General features: G+C 35.3%; 2 protein-coding genes across 8 annotated transcripts in view; one reads left to right on the plus strand and one right to left on the minus strand.

The window, feature by feature from the left end:
- Positions 1 to 1,342: 1,342 nt before the first annotated feature.
- On the minus strand, positions 1,343 to 5,713 carry MORN2 (MORN repeat containing 2). Of its 2 annotated transcripts, XM_006909654.2 has the most exons (5): positions 5,570 to 5,713; positions 4,198 to 4,248; positions 3,684 to 3,790; positions 2,838 to 2,974; positions 1,343 to 1,676 (listed from the first exon to the last, which is right to left on the minus strand). In XM_006909654.2, the coding sequence occupies exons 4-5, from the start codon at positions 2,972 to 2,974 to the stop codon at positions 1,574 to 1,576; spliced, it is 240 nt and encodes a 79-aa protein (XP_006909716.1). In that variant the 5' UTR covers positions 3,684 to 3,790; positions 4,198 to 4,248; positions 5,570 to 5,713; the 3' UTR covers positions 1,343 to 1,573. The 2 variants fall into 2 exon arrangements, with proteins under 2 accessions (XP_006909716.1, XP_006909717.1); XM_006909655.3 differs by lacking the exon at positions 4,198 to 4,248 and having other exon boundaries at positions 5,570 to 5,701.
- Positions 5,714 to 5,736: 23 nt separating this feature from the next.
- Positions 5,737 to 27,833, plus strand: part of DHX57 (DExH-box helicase 57) — a 50,404-nt gene continuing 28,307 nt past the window's right edge. For 2 of the 6 annotated variants that reach the window (XM_015587569.2, XM_025045109.1), the window contains exons 1-9: positions 6,116 to 6,265; positions 12,512 to 12,726; positions 17,264 to 17,422; positions 18,451 to 18,639; positions 18,940 to 19,778; positions 21,357 to 21,535; positions 22,998 to 23,119; positions 24,059 to 24,254; positions 24,793 to 24,917. In XM_015587569.2, the coding sequence (XP_015443055.1) occupies positions 6,248 to 6,265; positions 12,512 to 12,726; positions 17,264 to 17,422; positions 18,451 to 18,639; positions 18,940 to 19,778; positions 21,357 to 21,535; positions 22,998 to 23,119; positions 24,059 to 24,254; positions 24,793 to 24,917 (2,042 nt within the window). In that variant the 5' untranslated portion in view covers positions 6,116 to 6,247. Of the gene's footprint in view, positions 5,894 to 6,018; positions 6,092 to 6,115; positions 6,266 to 12,511; positions 12,727 to 17,263; positions 17,423 to 18,450; positions 18,640 to 18,939; positions 19,779 to 21,356; positions 21,536 to 22,997; positions 23,120 to 24,058; positions 24,255 to 24,792; positions 24,918 to 27,833 lie in introns of those variants that run through there. The other 4 variants (XM_006909656.3, XM_015587571.2, XM_015587570.2 and 1 more) reach the window with 4 other exon arrangements.

The following is a 27,833-nucleotide window of genomic DNA, read 5'->3' on the forward strand; positions in this document are numbered from 1 at the left end:
TCCATTGTATATATGTACAGCTTCTTTAGCCAGTCATCTATCATAGGGCACTTCAGTTGCTTCCATGTCCTGGCCACTGTGAATAATGCTGCTATGAACATCGGTGTGCAAATATCTTTATAGAGACGAGTTTTCAAGTCTTTGCGGGTAAATACCCAGTAGAGGGATTGCTGGATCATATGGTAGATCAATTCTTAGTTTTTTGAGGAACCTCCATACTATTTTCCATAGTGGCTGTACCAATTTGCAGTCCCACCAGCAGTTACTTTATTGTAATTTTTAATAGATAGATGTTGTATACTGTTCTGGTCATTTTTAAAATTATTTTATATAAAAGGCAAAGAAGCTTTCTAACCATAGCATATGTGAGACACTTAAGACCCACTTTTTAGAAAATTGGAATATAATTCACTTACCATACATAAAATTTGTCTCCTTAATGTGGACAATTCAATGGTTTTTAGTATTCGCAATGCTGTGCAACCATCGCCACTGATTTCTAGAACATTTCCATCATCCCAAAAAGAAACTCCATGTATACCAATTCCTCCCTCCCCTGGCAGCCAGTCATCTACTGGACATTTTGCGTAACAGTCACACAATATGTGGCCTTTTGTGATTGGATTATTTCACTTACTACAATATTTTAAAGATTCATTCATGTTGTAGCATGTGTCAGTGCCACATTTCTTTTTATGGCTCAATAATATTCCATTGGATGGATGTACCAGATTTGTTCATCCATTCATCAGTTGATGGACATCTGGGTTATTTCCAGTATTGGGCTGTTATGAATAATGTTGCTATGGACATTTCCTGTATAAGTCAATTCTCTTGGCTACATACTTAGGAATTGCTAGGTCATATGGTAATTATATGTCTACCTTTTTGAGAAACTGTTTTCCAAAGAGGCTGAATCATTTTACCTTCCCACTGGAAATGTTTGAGGTTTTCAATTCCTCCCATCCTTGCCAACCTTTGTTATTGTGTTGTTTTTTTTTTTTTAATATAGCCATCCCAGTGATTGTGAAGTGGTATTTTACTGTGGGTTCAATTCGTATTTCCCTAAAGAATAATGATGTTGAGTATCTTTTTGTTTGCTTATTAGACATTTGAAGAAATGTCTATTCAAACTCTTTGCCCATTTTTAAATTGGGTTGTCTTTTTATTTATATACATTTATATGTGAGTTCTTTATATATTCTGGAAACTAAACATTTATCAGCTTTGTGATTTCTAAATATATTCTTTCATTCTGTGGATTGTCTTTTCATTTTCTTGAGTTTCCTTTAACACATAGATAAACTTTTTAAGATGACAAAACTCAGGCACAAAGATTGAATATGATTAGTTCTGCTGTGTTTATTAAAATGAGCAAACTCTCAACTGAATCACATAATTTAAACTAATTATAAGATGATAAAAATAAAATTCAAAAAGACATAAGTGAATGATGGTTTAATTGGCAAAATTACAATATAGAAGTAATGTATGAAGTTATTTCAGATGACAGGTTTGTTTTCCTTACAACTAAATGCTTCAGTTACTACATTACAGCTTTAATGCAGAGTATCTACATGTGGAGCTTTAGTTTCAGGCCTGGAGCAGCTGTGAAATGAAAACTACCACACCATTCTAGTCCTTGAATATCAGTATATTGTCCTTCACCTTCCACCCTGCAATAGTAAAAAATCAGTTTGTTCATTAACAAAGAGCAAGAATTTACCGTCCAGATATAAGATTATCAAGTCTGTGATATATTATATACTATGTCTGAAGAATCTTTCCACTTTCAAACTTTGATTTAAAACTCATAATCCTGCTTTTCTATACTACAAAAAACTACTACTATTACTATTCCAAAAGAACATTGTCATTATACAAATTTTGGTGTCCGAGATTTTAGGATTACATATGCTAAGTTTACACAAAACCAAAACAATCAGTTAAAAATGTAAAGTTTATATTAGTTAATTTATTTATTTGACAAATATTTATTGACCATCAACTATGTTTGAGGTACTATTCTGTGCTGGTATTTTCTTAGACTCTTTGGAGTGGTAAAAATGCACTTCACATAAACAGACACACCTTTATTCCATGGGTTAGATTTTTCTCCCTCTATTAACACATGAAAAGTTTATGTGTTATCATCACAGACTTGGAGTCAATGTAACGAATACTTTTTTGCCCTCCTTAAAATGTATTTACATCAACCACCTCATTACAATTAGGCTGCATTTTCAATTCTGGAAATAATAAAGGGGTATTTATAAATGAACATGAACCTCTGGATGACATGGCATGGTATTCAGTGTGAAGATTAAGCTGGTAAAGTGGGTACCTTTCTACAATTTGAAAATTACAATTTTGCCTACATTTTTAAAACTAGTCTAGTAAAAATACACACACATATCAGATCAAAATGAAATAAACAATTACAAAATTATCCCCAAGGCTGCTTTTAAGAAATTTATCAGGATATTTCCAGTGAAAGTAATTTTTGCTTACATTTCTCAATAGTTGAAATAAGCTTTAAATTTATAAGCTGAATGCAAAAGGTTCTAATATGAACAGAGGGGTCAAGAGACAGTAAATGAAAAGTCTAACAGATTATCACCATAAACAATATTTTCTTTTTGAGGCTCATGATGCTCAGCATCTCATAACATTTTTTTCCCCCAAAATAACCCTACATTTCTTACTAAATATGTTAAAAATATATTTTAACAAAATGTACTACAAAAGAATATTTGGCATTAACTAAATATAATACTTAAACAAACATGCCTAAAAGAACCTTTTAGAACTGTAGTGACTTTTTATTTTAAGCTTACCTATTTTCATTGAAATTTCCAGTGTACTTTGCCCCACTTGGGAATGTATAAGTCCCCAATCCATGAAACATATTGTCTTTAAAGTGTCCTTCATATACTGCTCCCGAGAAATGCTCAAGTCTTCCAAAACCATTCATCTGTTTGTAACAAAGGAAATGACCTAAGTAACTAACCTTCAGTTGCCCTGGAATACTTTGAAAATGTACACATATGTCTATCATCCACTTAGTTATATTTAATCTATCATTGTATTACTTTTTATTTCCATAAAAAATATGACAACATTTTAATCGCTGTCCTTCATATGTATCCCTCTGCGAAGCTCCCCCAGGTCAAATGTTCCTGATGTGGGACACTTGAACACCATGATGATAGTAGAGGTCTCTGAGATACCTTGAATATATCAAAAATCTTAAAGGGCAACCAGTTTAGTTAGCCCAAGAAACAGTACAAAAGTTGTTAAGAACAAAAATTGTATTCAAGAAGACCTGAGTACACATTCTTGTTTAATGACTTAGTAGCTGGGCAAGGAATCTGAGCCTGATTTACCTCATTTGTAAACAAGAGTATTAATGGTACCTACCTCAGGAGGTTGCTTCAAGGATTAAATGAGAAAATCACATAATGAGTTTAGCTTTACCCAATGAACAGGAGATTAGAAAGATAATGATGATTAGCTCTATACATGAGTTTAATATTACTCATATGTTCATAGATGTTAAATATAATCATTGGTTTATTGTTATATAATCTACTCATGTGTTTTTAATTAAGTGTAAAATACCTGGAATTATTTAACCAATAGGTTTACTTATCCATTGTCAGTATTCAAACCAACAACAATACCTTGTCATCTTTCCAGCTTCCTGTGTAGACAATCCCATTAGGAGTGGTATGAATACCTATTCCATTTCTCTCAAAGATTCCAGAAGATGTCCTTGTACAATCACCATCTAAACGAGAGAGAAATACTGAAGATTATAAATGGAAACCCTGTTTGACTAAGTAATAAAGTATTACTTAGTCAGGCCTAATCAAAACTGCACCTATGAGTCTCTTTGTCTTCCTAGTACTGAAACAAGTGAGACCACAGATGAGGAGCTTAGATGGTCTTGTAATCATTGAGATGCAAGAACTAGGAAGACTGACCCATAGGTTACCAAGGCATACTGCCTAAATTTAACATTAGAATTTAGACTTAAAATCTGTTCATCTAGTAGTATTTCCATGTTATTTTATTTAATGGAATTAATGTGCCAATAGTTTTATAAAATGTGACAGTCTCATTTTTTTTTTTTTTTTACATTTAAGCTATTTAATTTTAACCTGTATAGAAAAAGTAATTGAAATGTATGCTTACCATACTTGTCTCCATTTGGAAATATAAAGTTTATCTTATACACTTCTGCAGCTGTTTTAAAAGATTTAGGAAAAGTAACATAAACGTAAATATTTTTATGTCATGTGACCTATAACAAATGTGCTTTAAGAGCTAATCAAATAGACTCACTTATTATGATCACAAGCATATGACTACTTGGCATTCCATTGTTCAGCAGAGGGTTTTGGGGAAATAATAATTATGTCTAGATGATTTTTATTTCTTGGTTTATTTATTATAACAGCTTTATTAATATATAATTTACATACCATAAAATTTATCCTTTAAAAGTATACAATTCAATGTTTTTTAGAATATTCAGGGTTATGTAACTATCACCACAATCTAATTTTAGACTAGTTTAATCACCCCCAAAAGAAATCATGTACTCATTAGCAGTTATTCTCCATTCCTTTAATTTTCCCCCACCCTCACCCTAGCCCCAGCCCCTGGCAACCACTAATCTACTTTCTGTCACTACGAATTTGCACATTCTGGACATTTCATATATGTGGAATCATACAATATATATGTTCCTTTGTGATTGGCTTTTTTTACTTAGCATGATGTTTTCAAGGTTCATCATGTTGTAGCATGTATCAGTACTTCATCTCTTTTTATTGCCAAATAATAGTCCATTGTACAAAAATAACACATTTTGTTTATTAATCTGTTGATGGACAGCTGGGTTTTGCCAGTTTGGGCTGTTATAAATAGTGCTGCTATGAACATTCATGTATATGTTTTTATATGGACATATTTTTATTTCTCTTGGATAGCCTATATGATCTATTGATTGTGTTGGAGGTAAGGTGGACTGAAGAATCTCTGATTTGGCAGAAGGAAAGGAAATAAAGACAGTAAATGATGAGGGGTAGGATGTGAGGGTGGGGTAAAAACAAAATGAGACTGGAATGGAGACCAAGTTAAAAAGAATGGCACTTGGGAAGCAATCGTTAAATGCTTATTAATCAGAGTACTTAACTTTATCATTCAAGAAACCGAACTGTTTTCAATTGCTTTTAAATGGTTCCACATTCGAAATTTTTGGAATGTTTGAGCTAGAAGGAACCTAACAGATCAAGATCGACTGGCACCATAGAGGAAGCAGAGAGGTTGGCACTTGCCTAAGGTTTCACAACAGCAAACCAACGGCCAAATCAGAACTAGAATCCCTGTCTCCAGATTCCCAGGCCAAGGGCTCTCCGCGCCCCCACCCCATCTCCAGCGCAGACGCTCAGGAAATATGTCACACCGGTACCGAGTTACCAAGGGCCGAGCCGTGGCCCAATGCGAGTTCCACTTAAAGGCGCCCTTCCGCGCTCGGGGCGTTAGGAAGAGGGGCACTCACTTGGCAGAGAGGTGCTGGAGAGATTTTCTTGACTCTGCGATTTCCCCTGAGTCGCCAGCTCCGCGGCGTGGAAGGAACCAAGCGTGAGCTAAGCTCAGAGTGCGACTCGGTTGCTGGGGCGACCAGGCACCTCTCACCCGGAAACGAATGTGAGAGGGGCCAAGGCTAAGCCAATCAGAAGGCTCCAGGGCTGTGCAGCTGCAGCTGGGCCGCGGCGGAGCAGCTCCAGGTGAGGTCCGTGAGGGGTGGCTGACCCTGGTGGGACCCCCTTGTCCCTGGGTGCTCCCTCCTGACAGCCGCCCTGGGAAACAGCACTGCGAGTCGGTACGGCCTCCCCTTCTGCGGACAAAGGGCGTGTGTATAGTCTGGTCGGACCTTTGTCAGTGTGCCGACCTTTCTGCTGCCTCCCTCTCCCGGAGTGGTTAGGGTCGGAGGAGCTTCCTGGCTCTGTAGGCGGGATCCAACCTGTTTGGGGCGGGAGAGTCTGGACCAGCAGGAGCCCAGACCCTGGGACCAGGCCAGGTGGGGGTCGGCAGTTGAGTTTGAATACGCTCAGGCTGGAGGCAGGGTAGCTAAATTCAGGCTCGGAGCTGGGTAAAGAGTTGGATTGGAGGGGCTCGGGTTTCGTTTCCTGTCTCCATCTCGAACTGGGCGGCTATTGGGAGAGGATTGGAGGCGATGAATGCTCGAAGAAAGGTACCAGGTTTGGGTATCTTTACGGCGATGGATGTATGGTGTTAGAGATTTGCCTGGAAGAGGAGTGGTGTGTATCAGTGTTCAGTGTCCAGCTTGGTGATTATGTTCCTGAGAGCCAAATGGGTGTGAAACAAAGGATACTCTTCAAGCCAAACAGGTCCTTGTGAAAAAAAGATAGTTGGACTCTTCCCTGGCTAAATGGAATAGAATAGTGGAATCTATCCATGTGGATTATACAACCTAATTCCTATTCCTTGGAAAACGTCTAGGGGGAGTTCAATTGGATACAGCCAGCAAGTCTTCATCTGGAATTTGAGAGCAGATCTCAGATCAAGTTGTAACACTTTCTGGAGTGGTGTGAAACAAGTTGTTGATCTCTCTTTAGGCAAGCTTGCTGTGACTTGGGCTAGTTAGCTAACCACTTATTATTATTATTTTTTAAATGGAGCACAGTATCTTCTTGCTTTTTTCTTAGTATTCCTTATTACACAGACTTTTTTTGAGCTGGTGATTTTTGAGATGAAGCTCTAATCTTTCTGTCTGATTTTCACATCCTTTTCCTTTTTCAAAATTTTAGACATAATAGGTAATTATTGATGCACAACTTTACAGAATTCAGTTTGTCCCATTGTTTTGGTCTCCTGTTAAGCTTTTAATGACCCTACATTTTGGGGGGAATATGTGTATATGTACCACATTTTGGGGGGAATATGTGTATATGTACCACTTTTTACAGAAGAACTTGAAGTAGTTAAACTTCTTATGATGTTCTTATCTAAGAGGAGGAAACAATGATATGGTTTAAAATTTAGATTAGAAAATGTATTAATTATATTTTTTATTTCCCATATTTTATGATGTTTTGACATCAGGAAGAAACTGCCCTTCCTAGGGATAGGTAATTAACAAATGACCTTTGAACACAACTTTCCTTTGCACATCAACCAATCTGGAGTCCATACCCTCGTAATTTCCCCCACCCTAAAATCAATCCAGGACCAGGTACCAGGCAAATAGGGGTATCTTCTATGTCCCAGAGTCTGCTGGAATTATTCAGATTTGCCAGTGCTAAACCGTTTACCTTGCTCTGCCTTTCCCATGTAAACACCAGGAAGCTTGTAGCCTATACCTTCCCTTGGCTCCTTTCTGCCTCCTCACTGGTGCTTCCCCCTTGTGGCCCCTGGTGGCATGGCATGCCTGTCCTTTCTAGGGGAACTGTTAACACTAAACTTTTTCTTTCAGTGGCATTGAACTCTCCATGTTGTTACTATAAATTAAGACCCAGGCACAAATCCAGTGGGAGCCAGCTTGTCATTAACCTTTGAATTGAAGATAAAAGATATGTGTGTGGTAAAGAGTCGATGTGGTGGAAAGAATTTCAGCTTTGGAGTCAGGTGGATTGTTTCAAACCCTGGCTTCATCTACCTTTAAAATACGTTCAGAATCTATGACCACTTTTCAACTCCACTGCTCCCACCCTAGTCCAACCCACTGTATTTTTTCTCTAACCTGAATAACTGCAGTTGTTTCCTAAGTGGCCTCCTCACTGCTGCCCCCCCCCCCAATCTTTATTCTTCACAAAGCAGCTGGAGTAATTGTTTTAAAACATAAGTCAGTCATATCTGGCTTTTGCCTCATAGTGAGTTCTCATAGTGACTCTCATTATATAGAAGGTCCTCCAATAATGTCATTTAGTTCAACTTCGTTTCATTATACTGTTGATGAGATGCTATGAGATCTTAACCCTTGTTTATATCAGGTAGCCTACAGTAAAATTGGTTTCATTACAAGTCCTTTTGCTTAAAGTCACAGAACCAATTGACAACGTTAAGGGAGAACTTAACTGTATTTAGAATAAAATTCAAAGTCCTCCTAGGGCCTACATGGGCCTCTCTGCTCTCCGATCTCTTCTTTCCTCGCTTCACTACAGATTTCTTACTGTTCATCCAGCTGAGCTCCTTTGCACCTATTATTGCTTCTGCTTAGAATGCTTTTTTTTTTTTTTAAATATTTCATGACTCATTCTCTCAATTTGTTTAGGTGTGTACGCAAATATGATCTCAGGCCTTACCTGACCACTCAACCTAAAATAACACCCTCAGGATTTTTCTTTTCCTTCATAGCATTTAACTTATATATCTATTTATTTTCTGTCTTACCCTTCAGAAGGTACATTTCATGAGGCAGGAATTTTGTCTTCTTTGCTGTTATATCCCTAGGACTTGGCACATAATAACTGCTCAATAAATATTTGTGGAATGAATAATTAAATGAGTGAATCTCCATTCTCATATCATTTATTCAACCTTCAGTCATTCGTTCCACGAGTATATATTGAATTCCTACTATATGCCAGATACTGTTATTAGAGGTACAGTGTTAATCAAAATAGATATAATCCTTGCCTTCAAAGAGCTTTCTGAGAGGAGGAGGACAAGGAGGGGGAGGGAGTAATCAGTAAATGTTTATAATCATGAAAGATTTTGAAGAAAGGAGTACCAAGAGACCTAGTTTAATTTCCACATATTTGCGAGTTTCTGAAATTTTTTCCTGCTTTTTATTTATAATTTCCACTGTTGTGGTGAGACATACTTTGTATTATTTTAATTTCTTTTAGTTTTTTGAAGTTTGTTTTATAGCCTAGTATAGGACTATACTGAACTTTTTTCCTGTGCACATAAGAAAAATGTTTATTGTTGTGTAGAATGTTCTAAAGTTATCCCCTAGGTCTAGTTAGTTTATATTGTGTTTTAAGTCTTCTATTCATTGTTGATCTTTGATTTAGTTCTACCATTGCTGAAAGTAGGGTATTGAAGTCTTCTATTGTTATTATCGAATTGTCTATTTCTCCCTTCATTTTTGTCATTTATTGCTTCATGTATTTTGGTGCTTTGTTATTAGGTGCATATATGCTTATAATTGTTATATGTTCCTGACGGATTGACTCATTTATCATTATGAAATGTTCTTCTTTATCTCTAGAAACTTTTTTGCTTTAAAGTCTCTTTTGTCTGATATTAGCATAGCCACTCCACCTTTCTTATGGTTGCTGTTTACAGGATTTATCTTTTTCCATCCTTTTACTTTTCATTTATTTGTATCTTTGAGTTTAAAGTGATAAATAGACAACACATAATTGGATCACTTTTTTTTTAATTGAGATATAATTAGCATATAACATTAGTTTCAGGTGTACAACATAATGATTCGATATTTGTATATATTGCGAAATGATCACCACAGTAAGTCTAGTTAAAGTCCATCGCCATACAGAGTTACAAAAAAATTTTTTTCTTGTGATGAGGACTTTTAAGATTTACTTTCTTAGCAACTTTTATATGTGCAGTACAGTATTGACTATTGTCACCATACTATACATTACATCCCCATGACTTATTTATTTTATAACTGGAAGTTTCTACCTTTTGACCCATCCTCACCCCTACCGCCCTCTGGCAACCACTAGTCTGTTCTCTGTATCTATGAGCTTGATGTTTTGTTTTTTAATTTTACTTGTAAGTAAGATCATACAGTATTTGTCTTTCTCTGTCTGACTTATTTCACTTCACACAATGCCCTCAAGGTCCATATATGTCACAAATAGCAAGATTTCATTCTGTTTTATGGCTGAGTATTCCATTGTATATATACAACAACATCTTATTTATCCATTCATCTATTGATAGTGACTTAGGTTGTTACCAATATCTTAGGTATTGTGAATAGTGCTGCAATGAACATGGGGGCATATAACTTTTCAAATTAGTGTTTTCATTTTGTTCGGATAAATACGCAGAAATAGAATTTCTGGATCATATAGTAATTCTATTTTTATTTTTTTTAGGAACTTCCATACTCTTTTCATAGTGGCTGCACCAATTTATATTACAGCCAACAGTGAGTGCATGAGGGTCCCTTTTTTTTCACATTTTCACCAACATCGTTATTTTTGTCTTTTTGATAATAGTCATTCTAACAGTTCTGAGGCGACATCTCACTATGGTCTTGATTCGCATATCCCTGATTACTAGTGATGTCGAACATCTTTTCATGTACCTGTTGGCCCTCTGTATGTGTTCTTTCTGCTCATTTTTTAATCAGATAGTTTGGATTTTTTTGCTATTGAGTTGTATGAGTTCTTTATATATTTTAGGTGTTAACTCCTTATCAAATAGATATATGATTTGCAGATGTTTTTGCCCACTCAGTAGATTGCCTTTTCATTTTTTTGATCATTTCCTTTGCTATGCAAAAGCGTTTTAGTTTAATGTAGTCCCGCCTGTTTATTTTTGGTTTTGTTGCCTTTGCTTTTGGAGTCAGATCTAAAAAAACATCATCACCAAGACCAATATATCAAGGAGCTTATACCACCTATGTTTTCTTCTAGTTTTATGGTTTCAGGTCTTACATTTAAGTCTTTAATCCATTTTGAGTTAATTTTTGTGTATGGTATAAGATAGTAATCTAGTTTTATTATTTTGCTTGTGGTTGTCCAGTTTTCCCAATAACATTTGTTGAAGAGACTGTCATTTTCCTGTTGTGTATTCTTGGCTCCTTTGTCATAAATTACTTGATCGTATATGCGTGGGTTTATATCTGGGCTCTCTCTTCTGTTCCATTGATCTATCTGTTTTTATGCCAGTACCATAGTGTTTTGATTACTATAGCTTTGTAATATAATTTGAAATCAGGAAGCACAATGCCTCCAGTTTTATTCTTTTGCAAGATTGCTTTGGCTATTTGGGGTCTTTTGTAGTTTCCTACAAATTTTAGTAAATATTCATACAAACATACAAGTGGTTATTTTATTTCTGTGAAAAATGACATTGGAATTTTGATAGGGATTACATTAAATCTGTAGATTGCTTTGGATAGTATGGACATTTTAACAATATTAAGTCTGCCAATCCATGAGCATGGAATCTTTCCATTTATATGTGTCTTCACTTTCTTTCATCAGTGTCTTATAGTTTTCAGTGCACAGGTCTTTCACCTCCTTGGTTAAATTTATTGATAGGTATTTTATTCTTTTTGGTGCAACTTATTACTTGAGTTAAAACTATTTTCTTTTACTATAAAAATATGTAAGTCTAAGAAAATACCTTGAATCTAGTTTTGGCTGTATTCTATAATTTTAATGCATCTTATTTTCATTTTATTTTTGGTCTATAAATTCTGATTTGCTTTGTATATTTAGGTGTTATGATGCCGGTACATAAATATTTACAAGTGTTAGATCCTCTTGCTAATTAACCCCTTTATCATTATAAAATGTACTTCTATGTCTCTTCTTACCCTTTTTGACTTAAAGTCTGTTTTGTCTAATATAAGTATACCTAACCCTGCTCTCTTTTGGTTTTCATTTACATGGCATATCTTTTTCCATCGCTTCACTTTTAGTGTATCGTGTCCTTAAAACTGAGGCACTTCTGTTATAGGCAGTATATAGTTGGGTTTTGTTTTTTCATCCATTCAGCCACTCTGTGTCTTTTGACTGGAGAATTTAGTCTATTTACATTTAATTATTGATAGCTAGGGTTTACTATTGCCATTTTATTAATTATTTTTAGGTTTTTATAGATCCTTTGTTCCTTTCTTTCTCTCTTGTCTTCCTTTCTGATTTGATGATTTTCTGAAATGATATGCCTTTATTCCTTTCTCTTCATCTTTTGTGTATTGACTATAGATTTTTGCTTTGTAGTTTCCATTAGGCTTACCTAAAACATCTTATAGTTATAACACTTTATTTTAAGCTGATAACAACAAAACCTGGATCGCATACAAAAGCTCTACACTTTTACTCCTCCCAGGCATACTATATGATCCAGGGCTGTGTTTTGAAAGTATATATGTAAATATATGTAAATTATTTCTCAAATCACTTATTAAATATGTGAAAACATATCTACTCAGCTAGAGATCTTTAAATCCTATACCAGATCTAACCAAATCAGAATGTAGGATTAGGGCCTACACATGTGTGTCTTGAAACTTCTCCATATATTTCTGATGCACATCCCTGGCTACGAAATCTGTGTCAGAGGAATTCACTAAATATGAATTCTGAGGAGGTGTGCTTGTAAATCTTTTGTGAAACAGCTTATCCATGCTTTCCCTAAATTGGTCCTTTTAAAATGTGCTTTTTCCTTTATTTCTTGAAAATAGGCTATATCCATAACTTTAACAAAGCATTACTGCTATACCTGTCTGATTTTATGATGTCTGTATTACTTTTTTCTCTTGCAGGTGAAAATGAGTTCAGTAAGAAGAAAAGGCAAGCCGGGCAAAGGAGGTGGAAAAGGGTCTTCTAGAGGAGGAAGAGGAGGCAGGAGTCACACTAGTAAATCTCACGGTGGTAGCAGCGGCACTGGTGGCAGTGGTGGAAATAGAAAGGCGGCAAGTAGAATTTGGGATGATGGTGATGACTTTTGTATCTTCAGTGAATCAAGGCGCTCAGCCAGGTATTATGCTCTTTGAATGTTCAAATATGGAAATGGTATCAATTCCTAATCTATAGGACAACAGTTGGCCAAAAGAAGGGAGGAAAATGCTAAGTAATTCTGATCAAATTATTTGTTCCTCTTATTTTAAAACCTTGCAGTCCCCCTCTTCGTAACATTTTCTAACTGCATGATGGCAAAGAACAGCTTTTTCATATTGGAAGTTCAAAATCTGAATTTACTTTAATTTGCACATGACACTGTGAGTTGAGTATAATACTATTATTATAACCAGTGTTACTAAGAAAGTAAATATTGGAAATGGTGAAAGTGATGAAAATTTTAAGTATTTCTTAGACAATGTAGTTTGAAAGTCCCAGAATGTGACCTGACTATACTCTTGCTAGTTGATGGGTTATCCATTTCCCAACCAGATCAACCAAATCTTCACTGGTACTTCATGCAATGACCAGTGACAGACGTCATATTCAGGCTGCTCTTTCAACTTTTAAATAATGAATAAATTCTGATAATCTAATGAATATTTAATGAAAGTGAAGATTTACTACAGTGCGTTATGCAGTATAAATATAAAATTCCAATTGTCTTTCAAATTGAACTGTGAGCTGTCTACTGGAATTTTTAGAGATGGAGAGATGTCTTTAAAGCTGTACTTACAAACACACACACACACACTCTTGTGGGAATAACTCAATTAAATATTAGCTAGAAAGGAATATAAATAAGTGCTGGAGTTTAACTGCATCATACATGCTTTTAACTTAAGTAAATTCAGCTATAAGCAGTCAGGAAAAAAAGAAAAGGAAATAGCATTTACATAGTTTAAATTTTCCACTAAATGAATCTGGACCCCACGATGAGCAAGATATGGAGAGAAAAATATATTTCCTCAGTCTCAGTTTCCAAGTGCTTCTTATAGTCTAATCCTCTTGATGCATTGAGTATATGATTTTAGGATTTAAATACGTTTTTTATACATAGTGCGTAACATGACCAAATACTTCATCTTGTATTGAACTAGAGAATCTACTTTTTTTTTTCCATTCTAGAAGAAAATTGGTCATTTGGGGCATACTGAGAAATAATATATCAATGTCAAACTTGATAGCATTATAAGCATCTTCCAGAGTAATTTGAAACTATATTTTTTACCTTAGCTTCTGACTGAAGGACCTAATTTCTGCGTTAGATACAGCTTCATTCTTTTTGAAAACATAGACATTATAAGTTCTTACAGTCTTCAATGTTCATTTATACAGCAAGTAATTGACTGAATGCCTACTATGCACCAGGTACTGTTTTAGGTACTAGAATTAAAGCAATAATAACATAGTTTCCTTGCTTTCATAGAAGGAGGTTTGAGATATAAAGACCATAAGCAGATATATAATATGTCAGATGGTAGGTGCTGTGGAGAAAAATAAGAGGATAAAAGAGATAGAAAACATGAAAATAGATTGGCAGTATTTTTAAATAGTTGCTATTTTATGTACAGTGATCAGAGAAGACTTCTCTAATAATGTGTCATTTGAGCAGGGACAAGAAGGAAACGTGGTAGTGAGCTGTGATGCTATCTGGGGGATGAACATTCAAGGCAGAGGAAAAGCAAGTACAAAGTCCCTAATCCAGGAATGTGCTTCGAAGGTTTAGGAAATAGCAAGGGAGCCATGTGGCTAGAGCCATGTGGATAGCCATGTGGATAGCCATGTGGGTAAGGAGAGTAACAGACAGTTAGATCCCAGAGGCTAAGGTTTGTAGGTTTTTAGAGGCCATTATAAGGACTTTGGCTTTTGCTTTGAGTAAGATGGGAAGCCATTGCAGGGTTTAAGGTAAGGGTAAGTGATGTCATCACTCTGGCCAGAATTACTGCTATTCAGTATATACTTTTATGTGAATTAGAAGATGGTGCCCCTTTCTTTGGGTAGTTGTAGCCCAGGATGCATGGCTTGGTGAGCAGAGCATGGGCTGGATTTTATTCTTGCTGTCCCCTCTTCCCTCTCCTTCCTCCCACCCTTGCCAATAGCCAGTGTACAGTCTGTGCAACCGTACTCAGTAGCCCTGATTCAGTGTGCTATGTGGAGAATAGACTGCAAGAGGACATGGATTGGAACCAGGAAGACCAGTTAGGAGGTACTCTCTAAGTAGAGATGTCATAGACAATTTAATATGTGTCTGGAGTTCAAAATAAATATATAAGCTAGAGAAGTGAATGTATGAGTTATCTATGAATAAATGCTATTTAAAGCTATGAGACTGGATAAGGTAGTCTATAGAGAAGGGGTTTAAACTTTGAGTCCTAGAACTCTAGACTTTAGAGCTAAGAGAGATTAGAAGGATCAAACAAAGGGGATTGAGAAGGAATTCCCAATGAAGTAAGAGGAAAACTAAGCATGGTTTCTGGTAGTCAAGAATTAAAGGTGTTTTAAAGGGGATTATCTAATCAGATTGAATTGGATACTTAAAGGGGATACTCAGTTATAAAAATAAATAATTTGATAAGTCAAGAAAAATGACAGTTGTCCCCTGGATATGGCAATATGGATAGCATAGGTAACCTTGACAAGAGCTGTTTGCTGTAGTTGACAGGGAAGAAATCCTGATTGGAGTGTGTTTCAGAGAGAAAAGGAAAGAAAGTGGAGACAAAGACAATGATAAGCCTTTTAAGAAGTTTTGCTATAAAGTGCAGAAGAGGGAGGAGAGATAAGGCAGTAATTTGAGGGGAATGTGCAGTTAAAGGGAGGACTTTGTTTGTTTTGACTTTGTTTGTTTTATACAACGTGTGTATATGCTAATGGGAATGATCTCAAAAATGAAGAACTGATGATGTAGCGAGGGGGACGAATGCTGGAATGATTTCCTCGAGATCAAAGAGACTGGGATACAGTGTACAAGTACAGGGTTTAGCTTAGGATCAAGGGCGATTTGTCCTTACTAACAGGAAGGAAGGCAAAGCGTGGGGGTATACAAAAAGTGGTGGCTGAGATAGGAGCATATGGAAGTTCTTCCCCCACCCTTTTCTTTTTTTACTAATCCTGAGGAAACCGTCAGCCAAATCCAAATTGCGAGCATTTCTGGTAGACACCTGGCCTGAGTTCTTCAAAAAAAAAGTCAATGTCAGGAAATAGGTGAGAGAACTATTCTAAATTAGAGGAACTTGAAAAAAAATAACTAAATGTCATTTTTTATTAGATAGTCAAAAATAGGACATGATTGAGACAATTAGGAACTTTGAATATGGATTATAATTAGATGATATTATTATATTGATATAAAATATCTTGAGTGGTGATAGTATAGTGGTTATGTAAGAGTATATCTCTGTTTCTAGGAAATACATGCTGAAGTATCTAAGTGTGAATATGATATCTGCAGCTTACCTTCAAGTGGTTCAGCAATATATGCCTTTACATGTATACAGAGAGAGAAGAAGGCATACACACACACACACACACACATATTTGTGTGTATAGAAAAAAAAGGAAGAGAAATGCATAAATGTTTGTGTGCATATCTATGGCAAATACTAAGAATTGGTGAATCTAGATAAAAGGTGTTTATTTCTGTAGGTTTAAAGTTTCTGAGAAGAAAACGTTAGGAAAATGATAAATATTTTGAGTAACATTTCTTTTCATAAGTTGCAACCAAATAGTTATAAACCATAATCAATTCTGTTTTCTCCTTTGCTACCAGTTTTGCAAGTGTAAATGTGTGGTACTTTTTAGTCTCAGTAATACGTTGGATTTTAAATGCCCTAGATTTGTGAAAATTTATAATGAAACATGACAAAAAAAACAAACAAAAAGAAATTTAGGAAATAAAGTTAAATCTTATAATTATTATTGTTTTAAATATTAAAAAGAGTCTTTTAAAAATCTAAATTCCAACATTAAAAGATTGGTGGCATAAATTTAATTTTAGGTTAATGCCAGGTTTTTTTTTTGATAGGGAAATAAATTATAAAAGATTATACATGCTGTACACTTTTTAAATATATATGAAAAAGATGATATGAATTAGGGTGATTTCTGTTTTCTTTTTTTGTTCTTTACTTTTCTACAGTGAACATATATATTTTTTATAATCAAGGGATAATGATAATTTAGGTAAATATTGCAAAAATAGGGCTGAGTATTAACAAAAATAGGGCTGAGTATTAACTTGTCTTAACAAGATGGAACTCTTGATGGTTTTCAGATTGGGTGCCTAAAATAGAATGAAATAACACTCTTTATATGTAGCATATTTCTTTTGAAAGTCCTCTAGTACAGAGGGAGTCATGATAGCATTGCTTCTTCCAGAGGATTCTTGAGTTAATGAAGCCAGTTTTAATGATTAAGAATCTGATCATATTTTTTCCCTCAGCATTCCAGTGTAATGAACTCTGGTAAGTAAACAGAGAACCTCTTCACATTCATTATTACCTTTTGTAAGATACGTGACAGATCCAGTTTATGCTGTATATATCTGGGGACTCAGAGGAGAGTATAAAAGTTCTGATTACAGGTAAATGTGTAATTCTCTTCGGTGTCCTTTGCAGACCTAGCAACTGTAGCGGAAGAAAAGGAGAGGCACGCCGCAAATGGAAGCCCGAAGCCAAAGTGCCCCTGCAGACTCTGCATATGACTTCTGAGAATCAGGAGAAAGTGAAAGCCCTTCTCCGAGACCTGCAAGAACAAGATGCAGATGCTGGATCTGAGTAAATGGTTTTATTTGAGTAAATTATTATATTAAAGAAGATGTATTTGCCTCTTCACATATAGTGAAGGTCTTGTGTGTCTTTGGAATACTGTATTAATACTGATTCTGTTGTTGCTATATAATTAGTTGAAAGTGAGCCAAGAGAAATAAAAGAATAATTATTCAGCAACAATTTTAGAGTGAGTTTGTTTTACAATATCTGTGAGCAATAGTACAGATTGCCTTTTCATCTTTGTTTTTTTTTTCTAGGACAGTGCTAATATGGATTCAGTAATTGCTTTATTGACAACCCTCCAAATCAAACCTTATAGTGAACAAATAGAAGTATTGTTCTAGAAGCAAATGCTTGAGTTGATCAGATGAAGTCTTAAGATTACACTACTCATGACCATCTGCTAAGAGAAACAACTTTTACTCTTGGCTTTTTTGCTTTGTGATTTCAGTTGGAAAGGTTGATCCTTTCTATTTGCCAGAATTAATGAGTGGCCAGTCATGATCAGCTCAATTTCCATCCTGTCTACACATCTCTCTTAGGTTTAAGAAAGGTGGTTATGCAGCAAAACAAAAAATTGGGCATGGTTTTTCTGAATGGGAAGAGAGAACAATGCTAGCCAAGACCTCTGTGGCTCTGGAGTCAGACGGCCTTGTTCACAATCTCTAGTTGCTCTTTACTGTATAGCCTTCATCAGTTACTAATCCTCTCTAAGTTTTAGTTGATCATCTGAAAAATGTAGATTCTAGTGTTAGCTGGCCGGGTTACTGGGAAGATTTTAAAAGAGACTACATATAAAAACCCTTAACAACATGGTACCTAGCATGTAATAAATGCCTGATAAATCTTAATTGCCAAGATACAAATTAATAGGTCAATAAAAGAATAAATTGAATAGTGGTTAGGATGATTGAATAGTGGTTAGGATCCTATGTCCTTTGGCTCTGTGAATTAAATTCTTAAACTCTTGTTAAATTTGTCTTTGAAATAACTACAAATTAATATATAACATATGAAAATGTTACTTTTTCCAGAAGAAGCATTTCTGAGGAGGAGGAGGAGGAGGATGAGCCTGATTGTGATGATGCTCAGTACTGGTCAGCTGGACAAGAAGCTTCCCTTGTTCCTGACTCTGATCCTTTGGAATGTGCTGGATCAGGCCCTGTGGAGCCTCATAATACAGAATTTACAGTCTCAACATTTGCAGTGCAAAAACTTTCCAGGTAATTGCTTTCAACATTTATGGGAGTTAGGGGAAAATTCAAAGAAACCGAAGGCATATTATAAACCCTCCCCTTGAGTACTTTCCTATTGTGCAGGTTCCAGCACTACCTGATATGCCTAATATTCTCTCTTTTACGATAGGGGGATTAAGGAGGAATTAGTATTATGAAGGATGCTTTTTCAAAATATAAACCCTGCTTATATGTAGTTATAACTTTACAGACATGTATTTAAATGAATTTCACTTCTGTGATTTGTTATTACTCAATCTTTTTTTTGCCATGTTTCGCGCTTGGCAGGTATGGTTTCAACCCTGAACGCTGTCAAGCAGCCCTGAGGATTTGTGATGGAGATGTTGGAGCATCACTAGAACATCTACTTACCCAGTGTTTTTCAGAGACATTTGGAGAGAGGATGAAGATCACTGAAGCAGTTTCCCATATAAGCATGGATGAGTGTGTGGAACAGCGACAAGAAGAGGCATTCGCTCTTAAGTCAATCTGTGGAGAAAAATTCATGGAAAGAATTCAGAACAGAGTCTGGACCATTGGATTAGAACTGGAGTATTTAACAAGTAAATTCTGCAAATCCAAGCAAAAGGAAAGTACCAAAAATATACAGGAGACTTCACTTGAAATCTGTAAATTTTACCTCAAAGGAAATTGTAAATTTGGATCAAAATGCAAATTCAAACATGAAGTTCCCCCAAATCAAATTGTTGGAAGAGTAGAAAGAAGTGTAGATGAGTCTCATCTTAATGCTAATGAAGATGCATCCTTTTTATACGAACTTGAAATTCGATTTTCTAAAGACCACAAATACCCCAACCAAGCTCCCCTTGTGGCATTTTATTCCACCAATGAGAATCTACCTCTGGCTTGTCGTTTACATATTTCTGAGTTCCTTTATAGCAAGGCCTTGATATTTGCAGAAACTTCAGAACCTGTCGTATATTCTTTGATAACCCTTTTAGAAGAAGAATCAGAAATAGTCAAGTTACTAACAAATACCCATCACAAGTACAGTTCCCCTCCAGTGAACTTTCCGCCAGTACCCTCTGGGACCAGAATCAATAATCCCGTCTGTCGTAAACCAGTGATTCCAAATAATTCTTTTGTCTCAAGTCAAATTCCAGAAGGTATGTAAGGCACTGATCACATGGAGGGTGTTGTGGAGGGGGACATCCACAGTGATGGATTATTAAAGAGGTCTAGGGTTCTGAGGGCTGGTCTAGGAACTCCCAGTGATCTCAAGCAAGTCTTCTCCTCAGTCCATGGGCAAAAAGGGATGAGAATCCCCTGATCTTTAATTATAAGGCCCAGTTTTGTCACTGTGATTGGGCTCTCTGAACTGAAAGTTTGTAGTGATGTGTAAATTTATTCTAGCAGTTGAGAGTTGGAAGAAACTTACATCTCAGAAAATCTGTGTCATTTAATTCATTGGTTTTATGTGTTTAATCCTGGTACTTTATATGGGATTACTTTCAAAGGAGTTTTTAGAGGTACTTTCTATACCACTATCCATACCCTCCTGCTTTTTTTCGTGCAGTAGACCCCCAAAATTCATTAGAGTAGTGCTATGTTTATGAATCGCTAAATCCTCAGAGAAATGTTGTACAGGTTTCTAGCTTTATCCAGATCCAGGTTCACTGTACAATTCTTACACCATAAGTAGACCCCCTTTTCAGAGTTTATGAAAGAATTTTCTACTATTTGTTGCTATCTTCCTTTCAGAAATAAGTTTTTGTCGTATCACAAGAGTTCCTTTGTAAATGTCAACAAGGAGAGAACAACAAAACTGCACTGAGATGTAGATACTGGACAGTTGTCTGAGTTCACTCCTAGCCATTGGACTTGTTCCCAAATGTCAGCTTCTAGCACTGGGATTCAAATGTATTCCTCAAGAAATGACAGTTTGTGGGTTGTGGACTTTTAAAAAAATAATAGTTTTGTTGAGATAAAATTTATCATAAAATTCACCCTTTTAAAATATACAATTCAACATTTTTTAGTATTCAGAGTTGTGCAACCATGGCCACTATCTTTTCATCACCCCCAAAATAAACCCCATACCTATTAGCAGTCACTCCTTATTTCTCCTTAATCCAATTTCTCCAATCCCTGATGACCACAAATCTATATTCTGTCTCTATGGATTTGCCTATTCTGGATATTTCATAGAAATAGAATGATACAATATGTGGTTTTTTGTGATTGGCTTCTTTCACTTAGCATAATGTTTTCCAGGGTTCATTCATGTTGTAGCATGTGTCAGTTCTTCATTCCTTTTTATTGCTAGATAATATTCCATTATATGGACATACCACATTTCGTTTATTAATTCATCATTTGATAGACATTTGGGTTGTTCTGTGTCATGGAATTTTAGATACACTTGCAAATAGTTGAAACTTTCAGTTAATTCCTTGAATGTAAAGAATCTACTGGATTAACAAGGCATGCTGTGATTTTTTCTTGGTTTTAATTTGGTTTACAATAGCCACTTATACTTGATTAAAGTATGCTTGAAGATTCATTTTAAGTTCTTTAACAATAGTAGTAGTATTGAAATGAATGAACCTGCTTTATTCAAGCTTTAACTTTTTCTCCATTTTTATGATTTTTTGTTGCTGTTGTTACTTTGTTAGATAGTGACTTTCCCCCTTTGCTAAAGAAAGGGCTCCATATCGAAAATGTTTCCTTTTATCCCCTTCAAGTTGAAAAAGAATCAGAACCTGAGGAGGAGACAGATGAGGATGAAGGTCCTGCACCAGTTATAGTGGAGAATGAAAGCTATGTGAACCTTAAGAAAAAGATTTCCAAAAGATATGACTGGCAGGCAAAATCAGTACATGCTGAAAATGCTAAAATCTGCAAGCAGTTCCAAATAAAACAGGTAGGGTATTCTGAGAGAATGGCTAGCGTTGCTTCCCTAATGTATGGATGAAGGGATTAAGAACTGAGAATCTTTGGCTACCCTCCCTAACATGCATTTGGTTCTCCTACTGAGTCATCAAAATTGTTGCATGCCACAGCAAAGTTGGGTGCATGTTCTAGATAGTTTTGGGAAATCCAGTGGCTGGTGATAATAAAACACACACATATATACCAAATACTCCTAGAATCATGTGGCTTTGGTACTGTGATAGACAATCAGATAAATGAAAGGAAAATTAATACTGTGATTTACATTAGAGAAATCAGTGTAGAAAAGAAAGATAAGGAAGGACTCATCTATTTCAAAGGCTAACAGGATAAATAACTTGCTCGAAGTCACATAGCTAGTAAGTGGTAACCCAGAAGTTCAAGCTAATGCTCTGTTTCTGAAGCCCATGTTGTTTTTACCCCATTCACATGAAGATTGTTCTCAGAGAATCCACAGTAAACTGTTAGGGCAGAGTTGGATGTGGACAAAGGGGAGTTGCTTAACCAGTTTAAGGATTGGATTAGAGATGTTGTCTAAGGGCCCTTCTGGTTCTATAGTTCTGTGATTCTGATTTTTGACACGGTGTAAAACTATCACATATATAGTGCAATAGCCATAGAATGCCCAAATGAGTAGAAATTAACACCATAAATAATAAGGTGGTAGAAACAAAAATGTACATATTCAATTTTGTCACTGTGCTTAGAGGTAATAAATTTATGTGATAAAACTATATGTAGAAAACGATGTGTTAGTATAAATTTCTTACATTATTCAAACATACGTCCACAGTTTTAATGTATAGTGCTGTGTATATAGCATTGGCCATTAGATGTCAGGCTGAGTTACACAGATGTGATGATTGGCCAAAAAGAACTCGTTGGAGAATGTTCTACTATTATTGATTTTGGTAAAAATCTGATACTGTATAGAACTATGCTGTCCAATATGGTAGCCCCCAGTCTTGTGTGGCTATTTGAATTTAAATTAATTAAATAAAATTTTAAAATTCAGTTCCTAATAGCACTGGCCACAACAAAGTGTTCAGTAGCCAGAGGTTGCTATAGTGGACAGTGTAAATATGGAACATTTCCATCTTCACAAAAAGTTCTGTTGGACCACGCTGGTATAGTCTTGCTAGGAGGAGCTGGATAGGTGCTAGGCAAGAAGGGATTATGTCTCTTATAGGATCTTTTAGTTTATTCTGATGTAGGAAAACCACACAGATTCCCCAGCTGATTCTGGCTGATTGTCTGAGCAGCCTTCTGACTAAAGTCATTAGCATCCAGCCCCCAAAACTCGGCAGTTTCTGTCTTTGAACAAATTGTTAAAGAAAGAAAGGGTGGGTCTAACTATGGGATTCCACATTCAGAGCTTCATGAAAGGTGGTTTCAAAGTAACCCAACTGATGCCTTATCTTTTACTTTTTTAGGCTTCCAGACAGTTCCAGTCAATTCTGCAAGAAAGACAATCACTCCCTGCTTGGGAAGAAAGAGAAACCATTCTTAAATTGTTGAGCAAGCACCAAGTACTTGTTATAAGTGGTATGACTGGGTAAGAACGCAGTTTATTCATAATGCAGCTTTGATCTATAAATATGTATGTACCCTTGTTACCATAGCCAGTTCTACTTCTAAAAAGTCAGTAGCTGGTGTTATTTGTGCTTTTTCTTGTCAAATAATAAATAATATTTCACAAGAGCTAATACCACGGCATCTGTAGCCAACAAAGCCAAATTACAAAAAGAACAAAAACAAAAATCAGAAATACATCTAGGAACTTATAGACATTGTATACCTCTGCCTTGAGATAATTTTAAGGCAGAAGGTTTAGCTGAAGGCTTTTAGCTTGAAAACTTTAGATCTTTTAAATTTATTCTGATTTCTCTACCACTTTTTTGCTCTTTTAAGAACAACTTAGGGCACATTATTTTTCCTGTTTCACAGTCTCCATGTTACCCAAACCTATTTGGTCTCCATGTTCAAGTGAGAAAAAGAGAGATGGATATAATTTAGTTATCTATTCAGAGGTTTTCAGTTTAATAATTACATTTGTGCCCAGACTCACTGATATAGTAGTAACTTTGTGCCTTGTAGTTTCTTATCTTTCTTACTTCATTTTACCTATAGCCAAATTAATACACATCAAAGCGAAAAATATAAGGTATTTTAATATTCATAAGAGAATACTCCTACTTCTTTAGGATTCATATGTAAAGTTCACATTCCTAGAGGTATTTATAGACCTTAATCTAATGTCTATTCAATAGTCCCTTTATTACAGATGATAGTAAACTATTAATAGGATTCTGAGTGCAAATTCCTAAGAGTTATCAGCTGTAGGTAATAGTTAGTAGGTGGGTTTAGTAGATAGATGAAGCTGAACAGCTTTTATTCTAATTAGCTTTCTCATTTCCTCATTGCATACAATTGCTTCTTAAGTTAACTAGCACTTGAAAACTCTCATTTTAGGTCTATTTGTTTTGACATACAGATGTGGGAAAACCACACAGATTCCACAGTTTATTCTGGATGATTCTCTGAACGGACCACCGGAGAAAGTGGCTAACATCATCTGTACCCAACCCCGACGAATCTCTGCCATCTCCGTTGCAGAACGTGTTGCTAAAGAGAGAGCAGAAAGAGTGGGTCTGACTGTGGGGTACCAGATCCGGTTAGAGAGTGTCAAGGTTTGCATGCACTGCTTATTTCCCGATAACAGAAGTTTACAGTTTTCAAGTATATAGAGTTCTTGGTGTCTGGAGATTCATGGGCAATTTGGAATATATACTTCAGTCCTTTTAGAAATATTTTGGAATAAGAACTCTTACTTGGGTGTACTTTCTTCCTCTATAAAGACCTTTTATTCTTTACTGGCAGAAGTGACCTGGTAAATGCTATTTTGATGTTAAACCCAGGACTTAATCCATTTAACTGAATAAGGAATGAACAAATTCAGAATTAATTTTATCAGTCACTGTTGTTTTATGTTTTATAGTAATTTTTGAATGTTTTTTATGAGTCTTAACCTTAAAATTTTGATATGAAGTAGAAAAGCTCTTACTCTTGTTGCCAGCAAGAAACTGCAGTTAGTATGGTTTATATTAAATGGAACTACTGATGTTTTCAATATTCTTCATCCCTATTCATTCAAAATGGCTTCTCTAGGAAAGTGTTCCCTTTATTCAAAAATGTCATGAATGCTTTCCATGCTCTTTTACATGTAAGTCTTCAGCCACCAGACTGTTATACTGCACCACAGGAGTGCTTCTGAGAAGGCTAGAAGGGGATACAGCTCTACAGGGGGTTACCCATATCATTGTTGATGAAGTTCATGAGAGGACAGAAGAAAGGTAAAACAAAGATTTTCCAAATGAATACCAACACACATAAAATAAGACATGGCTGAAAGAATTTTATTCTGCTTCCAGTTCAGTTTCTGAGACCTAATAAAGGTAACTTGCCAAGAGAAGGCCTAAGTTAGAGAAGAGGAGCTGCTTTCCTGGTCTCCAGAGCCTATAATACTAAAAAAATGCCAGGAGAGAACATACTCATCACTAGAAGAGTCATCCTATTAGATGGACATCATCTAATAAGAGACACATAACACCCTCCCGGGCATCATGCTGAACTAGGCACTGGACTAAGCAGGAATAACAGACGTGGTGCATGCTGTAGCTGATGGATTGATCAATATAGGCTTCCTTCTTTGTTCTTTTAGCCAGTCATCCAGTCCTGACATTCATTCATATATTTACTGAGCCTGTATTAAATACCAAGCGATCTATTAATTCCTGGGGATTCTATAGTGAACAATATATATGGTTCTCTTTTATCTCTTATGGTCTTGTAGGAAAAACAATGAACAAGTAAACACAAATAAATAATTACAATTTAGAATAATTGCTATGAAGGAATAAACAGATGCTGTTTCAGACAACAGACGCATAAGATAGAGATCATCTCTCTGAAGAGATAACATTTACATTAAAACCTGAAATAGGAGGAGTCCTATGTGACAAATGGGGGCAAGGCTAGCATTTACAAAGACTCTGCAGTGGGAAGGGGCTTCGTGAGTCCAGAAACCAGAGGAAGGCCAGTGTAGCTGGTGTGTAGTAAATGACAAGAGAAGTGTCAGGTAGAAAAAGCAGGAACCAGATATTCCAGGGCCTTATACATGGATAATAAAGCACTTGGTTTTTAGTTAAATGGAATTAGAAGGCATTCAAGCATTGAAGTATGAAATCAAAATTCTTCATATTTTAAAAGAAAGGGCCAGGTAAATAGATGGCATTAATCATAGTTTGTCATGTGCATCAGGCTCTAGACAGTAAAAAAAAAAAACAAGTGAGAAAAAGAGAGATGATCCTGTGAAAATTATGAGACTTTCCCAAAAAAGGACTATACTATTGTAAATATCTTGAGAAGAAAATCCAAGTTAAGTTGGTGGACTGACACAGTAGACGATAGCTAATAGCAAAACTAAAAAATAAAAGAAACAACTAGAAGCCCCAATTACTGCTGATAAAAAGTTTTTAAGAACTGAACAGGGAAGACGTATGACCAGAAGACTATTTGTTAGAAAAAATAAATAGTATACTAGTAAATATGAAATATCAAGTAATTAGAAACTGAAGAAAAGCAGACTCATATAAAAAGAACATTAAAATAAAAAGAAAGAATTCCTAGAACAAGACAATAATAAATTTTAAATGACTATACACAAAACACTGAGAATCTTTGAGGGGCAAATAATCTTTTATAGAGATTCCAGAAAACCAAGGGTTGGGGGGAGGGTAAATAATGTCATTTTGCAGCTAAATGTTCAAATAGAATTTTGAAAAAAAAAGTTTTTTTTTAACAGTCAAGGAACAACTTGGAAGAGGAAATCAAATGAAATATTCAACCAGACTAATAATATTAAAATAATTTTATTATAAAAATAAATTTTAAAATTTTAGAGGAAATTATATCCAGTGTAATTTTGAATACAATGAATAGCTCAGGGGTTTCATAACATTTATACTTCCTCAAACCCAGAGAAACTGAAGCAGAGCACTGGATCTGGTTTCTGGCTGCAGTATTGTTCCCAAAAAGAGAAAGATTTTTGTAAAGCCTGTAAAATGATCTATAGAGTATCAGCAGTTTAAAATTCAGTGTATTTTCACATCTGAATAAAGAGAAATTACACATTAGAGAAGGGAGTCTCACACATTTACAATTCCCAGTCTTTGGAGAAGGAGTGTAGAAATTACAAGAAAAAGGAGGGGAATATTTGCCAACTCAGATGGGAAAAAGCAGAAAATAGGAGTAAAATCTAGGAACCAAGATTAGTAAAAATACAGCCAAAATTAAAGGTTGAATATAGAAAAGTTACAGCTGTGTTAAAATTTTTAAACAAATTTTGTGATTGTAGAGATACCAACATGATTATTTTCAGACATTTAGAAAACACCAAAGAAATGTAAAGAAAAATAATTTCTAACACCTATAAAATTGCTAACTACATGTTACAATTTTGGTCTGTTTTCTTCTGGGAGTATATTAGGAATTGGAGAGAAGTGGTAGAGAAAGAGATTTATCTCCACAAACATTACTGGGATTATATAGTTTTGTGTACTGCTTTTGATCTAATAGTTAAAATGATAGCATGAACTATATTTGAAATTAGTATACTAATAATTGCATAAGGAAATTCTAAAGTATGAGGTTACCATTAGTTAACCATTTGCCTATTGTTATGTTATTTCCTTTTACCTAAAAAAGAAACAAAATAGTCATAAATATAATTAAAGAGAATTAAATAGTATAAGAATATGCTCTCATTAAAAATTGAAACAATACAGATATAATATCTTAACACTCCCAAACCATTCCCTACCATGTCTCCAGAGATAACTATATTGATCAGATTCGTGATTATGTCCTACTATACATTGTCATATAAGCTTACTTTGTTAGGAAGAGGTACTTTTGTTTCCCAACCTTTTTTTCTTACACAAATGATATAGTCATTTAATAAGTTAACAAATATTTATCAAGCATCTAGTATGTTCTAGATACTGAAGTAGTGAACTATCTAACCAAAATCAGAGAGTTCATATTCTAGTTGGAGAACACAACAATAAGTAAGATAAATAAGTAAAATATAGAGTATGTCAAGTACTAAGAAGAAAAAGGGTAATATGAAATGCAGGGGAGGGTAGCATTTGAAAATTTAAATAGGGTAGGTAGGGCAAGTCTGGCTGAAAAGGTATCGTTTGAGTAAA

The sequence above is a fragment of the Pteropus alecto genome, unplaced genomic scaffold (assembly GCF_000325575.1).
Source record: "Pteropus alecto unplaced genomic scaffold, ASM32557v1 scaffold131, whole genome shotgun sequence".
NCBI lineage: Eukaryota > Metazoa > Chordata > Mammalia > Chiroptera > Pteropodidae > Pteropus > Pteropus alecto.